Genomic DNA, 10,153 nt, shown 5'->3' with positions numbered 1-10,153 from the left:
GAAATTGGTCTCAATAAATTATACTACAATTGTGTTACGGAAATATAAATATTTACATCCAAAAGGGAAGCACTCACCTGAACTAGCATTAATTATAAGTTATACGCATCCATAGATCAGCACACTCACATTAAATATTATAAGCTCTGAAAACTATAGTTTTTATTAATGCTACTTAAAAACACTTTTGTAAGATAAAAAGATTGGAGATTTAGTGACATCTTATGGCCATATTATTCTTAGCACACCACTACGCCAACGTACTCCAATGTAGCTGGGTCTTAACACTAAATACTGTTGCTTAGATGGAGCTAAATCTTTTCAAATATATTACTTACCAGGAAACATCATTGGGACATACTATTTGTCCTATGTAACATGCCCTAAGGGATTTAAAAGTAAATTCTTGAAAGTGTCAAGGCTGACAACTTTGTAAAAAGCAAAAATGTTCTAGTCATTGTTGTGATCTTTAATGACCCTCAAAGATCCTTTGCTTCCTCCTATGTTTTACAAGCAACAAACACACTCACATTTCTTAATTGTTTCTATAGGTTTTATAGAACCCACTAAAAAGTATTTTGAAAATTGCAAAAACAGTAATAAAAGTATACTAAATAGATGTTATTCAAAATGAGTTCAAAATAAATATAAAACTTTATACCAAAATTGAATCTGTTCAATAAATTAGGGGCAAGTTTAGCCCTGAATTTCCCAATAGAGTCATGCAAAGCACATGTTAATGTTAATGTGTTGGATAGTTTGTGTATATATGTGTTAGTAAATATATGGTGGTTTATGATTAACCAGTGTTAGTATATTTGTAAGAAATTATGACACTCTTACAGGGTTATTTTTTCAGGGAATGTGTGATGATAAAAACACAAATACAAGTGAATAGAAAAATTTATTTTGAAATTAAATTAGGTCACTCTTAGAGGTTACAAATCATAAAGCATACATGAAACATTAGACAATACAAAACAAAAGGGATAGTTAAGCATTAAAATGATGTAGCTATTTCAATTTCTCCTTCAGCATTGGGAAGCCCCTCTCAGCTCACAGCATTCTCCTGGACGCCATCTTGCACAGCTTAGTTCTGTGTGTTCTTACCCAGAACACTGTTCACTGTGCTTTCTGACTTTTTTTAGCACCTAACTAGTTATGCCAGAATCCCTTGTACCTCCCAAAAAGTGGTCCACCCAGCCCCACTTTCTAGAGTTCCTGAATAACCCAGTTATGGAGGAGATAGTCTATGTGAAAATATACACTTCTATGTGAAAATACAGCACCTTCTGCATCAGGTGTCCCCCTTGAGAGTATACCATCTCTGTTGGAGCCTTTGATTCCAAACCCTTCAGAGTGTATTACTATGCAAATGACCTCACATTGTAAAACCAGATCTCTCAGGCACTATTATATTTGCTCTATTAATTTCTCCATTCTGTGTTGCCTCGTTGCGCCTTTTCTGGATCTCCTTCTTCGTCTGTATTATTCCATATGTGCAGAATAAGCAGCGGATTAGAGCTTAAATGGTTTATGGAGCCCTCTCAGAGGATGTAGATGTGGTGGAGTGCAGATTCCTCTTGAATGTATATCACAGTAATGTATCTGGACCATAGCTTACAAACTTGTCATCATAATAAAGTATTAATATCCTTTTTCATTGATTGCACTTAATATGGTTCCCACTAAATCTTTTGGTTTGCGGTTTGAAAAACCTAGACCAACCCTTGGGCTGGGGTTTTATTTCTCCTGCTTCATTTCTTCCCTCCCTGTTTACTCCAGTAGTCATTAATATTCTGAGTAGTACATCTACATCTCTCAAAACCACACATTCCGCTTGCTTGAGTGGTAAGCAGCAGTAGCATTGCTGCAGTGGCCTCGCCCAAGTGGACCCTTCCAAAGTGGTATGGTTATCTAATTGCATCTGATCCACTCCTGAACCCCTCATCTCCTGCTGTAACCCCTTGTCTTACACCTATTATGGTTTGCATGTGATTTGGTGCCTTATTGTCTAGCTTAATTGCAATTGTTAAGACAAAGTGTGAAACATTTGCATCACATATCTGCAATCACCTTATCTGACCACTTGTGATGTAGCACTATATATTCCTAGGCCTCACTTGGAATCAACCTTGCTTGGAAATGTAGCTGCAGTGGCTCATCCCAAGTGGACACTTACTAAGTGGTCAGATAATAGTTACACTGGAGGGAAACTTGAGAGAAACGGCAAGGAACTGCAACATCATCTCCCTGTGTAATAAACAGATAATCCATCTAATATTTCGTACCAAGCACCCTAATCCTTATTATGAACCCCTACATGTTTTTACCCATCTTTTCTTTTCCAAGACCTTGCCTCCTACTTTTATAACAAAATTGACCAACAGGGATAACATCCTCCCCTGGGTGTTAATCAAATGTTACCTCAATCTCCCTCCTTGCCACAAGCCACTCTCACCTGCATAATTTCAGTCACCCCTACTGAAGTCTTCTTGTTTTCTCACCTCACCACCTGTCCGCTTGACCCCTCACCTTCACATCTCCTATCATCCCTCTCTAGTGTCCTTACCTCAACCCTTACAAATATCTTTTTTTCCCCTTGGTGTATTCCCATACTCATTCAAACATGCCATCATCTCTTCCATATTTCCCTTGACCCCACATCCCCATAAAGCTACTTCTAGCTCACCTCACCAACTGTCTTTCGAGATCAACTGCCTTTCTGTATCATCAATGGTGTCCCATTGCCTAAAGATCAACATTTCCTAGAATGGTAATCCTGCCATCCGCTCTGTCCAGAATTCCTGACAAATCTCTTACTGTTGACAACTCCTCTATGCAACCGAATATCCAGACCAACAACAAAGTTCCCTGCCTTGGTGTCCAATTTGACTCTGCTCTATCCTTCATGCCTCACATTCAGTCTCTCACCAAATCCTCCTGCCTTCACCAGAACAACATCTCCCAAATTTTACATGAAACCACCAAAATATTAATTAACTCCCCTGTGATATCTCATCTGGATTATTGCAACTCCCTACTAACTGGTCTCCCTCTCTCCCCCCTTTCACTGTTCCAATCCATCATTAACACTGAAGCTAGATTAATCTTTCTCTGTCACCATTTCTCATCTGCCTCTCCACTATGTCAATCCCTCCATTAATTCCTCATACTCTCCAGAACCAAATTCAAACTTTTTACCCTTGCCCCCCCCAGCTTTACTGGCATGACAAAATACATTTTCAGTGTTTCCAAAGCCATATAAGGTATTTGAGGTATTACATGAAGTCTCTCTCTCTTTTTTTTCTTCTTTATTCAGCGTTTTCTTCTCTCTCCCTTCTATTTCTACCTATATTTCTCATCCTCTCTTTCTTCTCTGTCCCTCATCCATCTTTTCCTCCCTTTCTCCTCTGTCTTCTCTCTCTCTTTCTTCTGATTCTCTTTATCTCCACTCTCTTCTGCTCCTTTCCATGTCCATTTCCACGTGAGTACCATATGAATTATCATTCTTTAGTACACCTACCTTCCCCCTTCCACACACACACACACACTATGAATGAGCAGCCTCCCACACACCAACCTTACCCCGCTGCACACAGTATTGAAGAGCAGCCTCCTGTGCCTAAACAACTCCCAGCCCCTGCCACACACTGTATTAATCGGCAGTTCCCAACAAACCAACCCACCCCCACTGAACACAAAAAGCAGAACAGCAGCTCATTGCAAAAAATGCTGGTCATGCTGGGCTTAACACAAAGGATCTGCCTCTTATTGGATCGATAATTCTCGCAGTAACAAGGCTATTATATATATTAGATACTTTATTCATATACACTTGTAGATAATATTAAAACTCTAAAAAGTCTGATTTGATTAAATTAATATTTATTTTATTAACTTTTACTGAATCTTTCATTTGAAAACAGTGCAAAACTAACAATGTTTTTTTTTTAGTCAAGTAGCCCTTCCAGAGAGCATTTATTTCAAGTATGCAATATTATGGACTTCTTCCTCATTTTCAATAGCTCTTTACAAGGGAAAATGTCATAATTAATTTTCTAGAAGCATGCTAGATATGCTGAGTCACAAATCAGCAGAGGTACATTCAATTGGCCACTTGCTTCTTGTCATTTGCATATTTGCCTTCACTGCACAGCAGGAACAAATTGTTTGTTTTTCTGGGTGATGTAGAAGACCAGATTAGGACATGTAGCAGAGGTATTTGAGACACAGGCAGGCTCGGTTCCTGGAGTATTATCACTGATGGCAGAGGGAGCGTCCCATTTCATGTAATGTGATAACATCAGCAACTGAAAAGTACATTTTATAGTTGAATGAAGCAATCAGTAACAGGTAAAGCTGTACCATGTCGAGATTCCCAGCCAGCAGTCTATAGAGATTTCATGTGATCCCTTCCTGTGACCTTAAATATGATTTTTGGGAATGCAATATGTTAGAGTTGGCTCCATGGAATCGTACTGTCCCAGGGCCCTGTTTCATAATTGAATTGAGAGAAGCTCTTCATTTGTCAGTAGGATTGTTGAAAGTCCCACCATATATTTACACCATTACACAGGATTTTGTTCTGTAATATGTATGCAGCTTTTATTGCTGTATATTTCTAAAGGCCTATCTTCCTCTTCTTCTTCATCAGTCATGTTAAAAAACATCTTCAGTTTCTCAGGAACAAAATAATTCAGTATGATTAATGTCACCCCAATAAAAAAACAAAGGAGACCTGGAAAGTAAGAACATGCCTATGAGGGAGATGTTCCATAAAAGCATAAAGTAAGTGTTAATGTCAAAAGGAGAAGAAAAAGACAAACAAAAGCAAAAACATATTGACATTCATAACTGTAAACCCTCTAGAGTTGCCCTAGAGGCTTTCGGTATCATGGCTAATAACCAGTCCTACATGACAATGCAAATTATCTCCAGTTGGTAGGAAGGACATTTGACTCTTATCACTATGTATCCCCAATTTCTTTCAACCACTGAAGACTTCCCACACACACACAAATCTGTAGTTAGTTATTCCTCTCTGGCTAAGCTGGAGGACCTCAGGGTCATCATTGCTTATGTTATTTTTAATAACATGGGAACCTGATGATAAGTTTATTTACTACATATTAAATATTATAACAAAGGTTAAGGGAATCCTTCATGTTATGGTTTAGTATCACCAATAGCACTAAAAATGCTCCTTCCACAAGATGATATCATTTTGGGAGTATACTGGAGCCATGACAACTCGTTATGAGTTACAAATATACATTCAAGAAAGTACAGACCTAATTTGTGTGGTTGGAGATTTGTCTTTTACAAGTGCATGTGACAGAGCAGCACTTGTGGTAACCCACTGCAGCAATAGCAGAATTATCACAGTATAATTTATATGCATACTTTCAATACATCTAGTCTGGGCTGCACTCTGTATTTTATCATATTTAATCATAAATGTATTTTGATGGAAATACTTTTGACTTACCTGTTGCCAAAGTGAGCCAAAAAGATCCTGCAAAGTCAGTTTTCAGAGACTCCTTTCCAAACTGTATGCCACAAAATGCTACATTTCTTACAGTTGCAAAAGAAACTAATGAGAAAATCATAAATGCTGCTGTCAGGAGGATCATGTAAGCTCCATATATGAATACCGCCATAGAAAAAAGAACATTGGAGATAATCCATGAGCAAAATGCCACCCTGTAATATATAATTAGGATAAGGATATCACACATTATGGGATGTACTTAATAAGCACATAAATTAAAATATATCTATATTGTGGGCTACATACCACATACATGCAGAAGCATAATGTCCAGATATTCTATACTGGGCAAACAATCCACATGGGTTATTTTGGGTAAATTTTTCTGCCACATATAAGATTGGGTTTGGGAGTCCTCTTTTAAGTCCTTCTTTGTAATATTCATTGAAATCTTGTCCAAAACTCCAAATAAATTGTTCATTGTAATTTATAGTTTCATTGATCTGATGGATCGGCTTTCCTGATTGAAAACAAAATAATTTTTTTAGTGCTTATCCAGTGCATCTATCCAGCATATGCATAGCATTGTCACCTATCACTGAATAGGTGCTTAATAGTTTTATTCAGCCGTTATGGGAAGTTACATGATGGGGCATGTACAATCATGCAATGGTTGTGTGAGGCATCATTTTGATCCTCTAAGTAGCTAGATGTAAGGTAGGTTTAGGATTATTTCTAGTTTTTTGAAACCTAGAAACATTAAAATTAGGAGTAAGCCAAAACTACATTTAGACAACAATCAAGCAGACAACTTGATTTTGATGATAATCCAGTAAATCTGATTTAATTACTAGTCACTTATGGGATAAGTGTATTAATAATATTAAAGTTCTTAAAATCTATGGTTGTACAGCTCACAGCTTTGCCCATACCTTCTGATGAGTAACTTGTAGCAGTTATTTTTACCCTGTACACAGCAAGTTTATACAACTTTTACATTTTACACTTTTTAATATTTTTTGACCAAATACAGACTGCTGACTAAATAAACTGCACACAGGTAGGCTTAAACGAGATATATGGTTCAGATACGATTCACTAAAAGAAAAGATTTGAACATTTCAGCTCACAAACATCGCTATTAATTTTGAAGGTCGAACCCCAGTGAGCTTTTCCTACAGGATAGGCCAAGCTGTATATGGCATAGCAATACTATAACTATACCTATACTAATAATAGGGCTTTTAAAAATAAACTTTGCATTATAGCTATTTAACTCGCAGGAGAAAATGTTTGTTTCTTCCAGAACCAGGGAATTAACCTCATTTTTTCTTATTGTAGCAGCTCTCACCTCTAAGAGTGACATTAATGCCTTTGAGTCCAACATGTAGTCCAACGTCCGCATTCACCACAGCATTACTGAACGATTTGTAAGTAGTTGTAGTATTGACGGAACCAACTTCCCAGTCTGAAGTGAAGTTAACAGCTGTAAATAGTAAAGGTATGTAAGTAACTGGGGAGTGTGTTCCTTGTTAAAGTAATATACGGTCCAACTAGTTTTTGCTATCAGCCATCAAAGTGAGAGACTGAATCATTATAGTTATATCTAGCAAATATCAGATTATAATATATGATATGTATTTATTAATGGAGCAGAAATAAAATGGATATTTTATTCATCTATACGCAGTGCCATATTATTAACAAAATAAACAAGATACATACCCACAGTTACAGACCCAATGAACAGACTTGTTAAAATTCTGCACGACCAGGAAATCCTCTGTGAAAAAGCATTTTATTTAAAGTTATTATTTTTGCTCTTGCAAGTGGAAATATATCAATAGTAGAACATGTATATAGTAAGAAACTATTATTTTTAGTGCCTCAGAGGTAATAAGTTATGTCTCTAAGGTCCTTCTTGCTCCCTGTTTTTGTTTGGTTGCTGTCTATAGAACCTCATAATAGCAGCAATTTGTAGCTTGGTACCAGTGGCAGCAGTTTGCAGGGCCATTTCTGCCTGCACCTCTTGAGAGCAAGTCTTCTGGGGCCTCTACTATCATTGTTGGTACTGTCGATGCTGAAATGGAACAGTACCTTTACTTAGTGAATGAATTAAGATATTTGAAGGAAGGAGTGTGTCATGATTATGGTGATTTATTCACCAATGAGGTTCCCAAGCACAGGATGAATATAATATAGCTTAAACTCACTGGCACTTTGAATGTACAAATATGATAAAACTCAACAAAAACCCAGCAACTGCAAAAAATTGAAGACAAATATGAATTAATAAATTTCTTACCGCTTTCCCTCTTATTCCAAGCACAATAAGGACAAAAGCCAAAGCAAACACCAAAAAGACAATGATGATGATGATGTAATCCACACTGAAAACATATGGCATTCTTTCTTGGGGATAAAAAGGGTATATTCCATTGTAAAATGCCATTTTAATAAATGTTGTCTTTCCGACCTATGAAAAAAAAAGCAGCACATTTTAGTTATAAACTAGTATTTCATGTTTTAAGCTCATACTGTGACTGGCTTCATCTCAAAGAGCGCATCCCCTACCCTGTGTATTGCATTTCCTTGTGAACCTTAATTTTGAATATTGTAGGGCTTTTCTAATATTGTAGTCTAAGACCTATGCTAATATTCCTTTAGTCACACATTATGACAAAATCTTTGCTTTTACAATTTCATACAAAGCCCTTTTAGCGCACAGCCACCTTTAATTCTTTAAATCTCACTACTAGACCCTTCTCACCGCCATCATTTTCCAAATACATTGTACAAAAACTGTTTTAATATTATTGACTATTATTAAAACATGCATTTACTATATATCATATAGCGTATAATAAGGTCTGTTTACAAATTGTGAATCCATGTATAACTTTTATGAAAGTGAATTACTGTGTTTGTCATGTGAATTGGAATGCTCCTTGACCAACATGCAGTGTGAGCCAGTTCTGAAAGATCTAAAAATAACTTTATAGTAGAACTTATATTCTTTTGGAGGTAACAGGAAATTATTCTAAAATGTGTGTGTAAAGATTACACTAATGTCAGAAGTAAATTGCTCTTGTTCTGTATGTCTATTTGAAGAGATTATCTGATAGGTCACTACATATTAATTAGAATTTTTTTTAGATCAGGGTCAGGCAACCTACAGCAGACCAACTGTTGGGTGGCTACAGCTGAACTCCTATTAACCTCACGTAACGAATGACAGGATGAGGCGCACGTTAATAGACAACCATTTCTGTGAATTGAAGAATTAACTTTTTTAGATGTTTTTGTCTGAAAAGATGTTGTGTAAAACAGTTAGTGCTTTATACCACTGAACCATAACCACGTATGATCATTCGATTTTGCATAGTTACTTTATAAGCAGAAACAGCTATACTTTTAGAAGCTGTAGCTGCTCCTATCATATAAATGAAACCTTGACTGATTTTCCCCAACGTATATATTCATTTAAGAGGCAAGTTGTATTTTTAATGTGGTTATTATTTTAACGGAATCATAGATAATGAAGTTTAGCAGGAAAACATTGGGTCCACTGATGCAGGCATGGGCAGTTCCTGTGTTAATCTCTCTTATTTGTTACAGTGAATTATGTCTTGGCAAAATAACTTAGATTTGTCTCCATCTACTTTCTTTATTGATTAATAACATGTTTATGTAATAAAGGTTTCTTTTTAAAAAAAATAAAATAAAGACTTCTCCACTTATCATTTCCTGAAATTAATTTCTCAAGTAGAAGTATTAATATCAAAATTATGTTTTAGTTGTCATACTGTCACAACATCCATTTTGCTGTCAATATACTCTTTCTGAATTGCTTGTCTCTATTCAATGACACAAATCAAATCAATTAAACAATTTGTTAAAAGATAGCAAAATATATGTTTGAATAAAAAAAAAGCTATCAGTGGGCAAATACATTAACAGTTAACAAAAAAACATGTCTGTCTTTGGTGGCTTTCCAACTGTGATTGTTCAAAATTAATATATATATAAATATATATATATATACAGACAGCATTCAAGTGTTTACAATTTTAATATCCAAAGTAATTAAGTACCTGCTATGTGAATATGCTGTGATAGTAGGGAGGTTTCAGGCCCACTCGGTCTTTCCTTAGTTTTCACACTTAATTGATATATTATTTTCCAACCAAATTATCTGAGAAGCCCAGCATTATAAGAACTTTGTAAGATAATAAAAACGTTTCTCCCAAATCAGAGCTTAAGCATGTCTAAGAAATATATGTTTGGTGCCTTAAAATATCTTATTAAGGATTTTCCAAAAGAAAAAAATTCTTGATAATTCAAGTCAATATAAAATAATCAAATGGAAAGGAGGGAAATGTTTTTAAAAATATAAAGGTTAAAAAATACTTTTTTATACTTTTGCTTGTTGTTAGAATTAATAGTTCAAGTCTATTTCGATTAAGAAAATTAAATGAAGTAAAAATCAGATCTCACACTTTGTTAAACCTACCTCAGTCCCACAGCCCAATAGGTTTCCAAGAGCTTTGATGGAATTTTAAGTGTTTCACTGTGTCCTTGGCCCTTTTATACTCACATGAACTAAAAAAAATCCATTGTAAAAGCACCATACTGAATGGTAATTTTTTTACTTTCCTT

The 10,153-nt window shown here is 35.7% G+C and overlaps 1 protein-coding gene across 1 annotated transcript; it reads right to left on the bottom strand.

Annotated features, from left to right (window-relative positions):
* Positions 1 to 3,821: 3,821 nt before the first annotated feature.
* On the bottom strand, positions 3,822 to 10,040 carry DUOXA2 (dual oxidase maturation factor 2). The gene is made up of 7 exons (XM_053461838.1): positions 10,008 to 10,040; positions 7,800 to 7,970; positions 7,220 to 7,277; positions 6,846 to 6,980; positions 5,801 to 6,014; positions 5,492 to 5,706; positions 3,822 to 4,741 (listed from the first exon to the last, which is right to left on the bottom strand). The coding sequence occupies exons 2-7, from the start codon at positions 7,944 to 7,946 to the stop codon at positions 4,572 to 4,574; spliced, it is 939 nt and encodes a 312-aa protein (XP_053317813.1). The 5' UTR covers positions 7,947 to 7,970; positions 10,008 to 10,040; the 3' UTR covers positions 3,822 to 4,571.
* Positions 10,041 to 10,153: the final 113 nt, after the last annotated feature.

This window comes from Spea bombifrons, chromosome 4 (assembly GCF_027358695.1).
Source record: "Spea bombifrons isolate aSpeBom1 chromosome 4, aSpeBom1.2.pri, whole genome shotgun sequence".
NCBI classification, from domain to species: Eukaryota; Metazoa; Chordata; class Amphibia; order Anura; family Pelobatidae; genus Spea; species Spea bombifrons.
The sequence above is the reverse complement of the archived record's forward strand: the minus strand, read 5'-3'. Positions and strand labels throughout refer to the sequence as shown.

What these genes read in the sequence shown, in the direction of transcription:
- DUOXA2 (XM_053461838.1), bottom strand. Translation starts at nt 7,946, where the DNA reads ATGGCATTTTACAATGGAATATACCCTTTTTATCCCCAAGAAAGAATG. An exon ending in TTGGAATAAGAGGGAAAGCG is followed by an intron (nt 7,278 to 7,799) that starts GTAAGAAATTTA and finishes GCTTTTTCACAG; the next exon opens with AGGATTTCCTGGTCGTGCAG. An exon ending in CATTAATGTCACTCTTAGAG is followed by an intron (nt 6,015 to 6,845) that starts GTGAGAGCTGCT and finishes GTTTTCAATCAG; the next exon opens with GAAAGCCGATCCATCAGATC.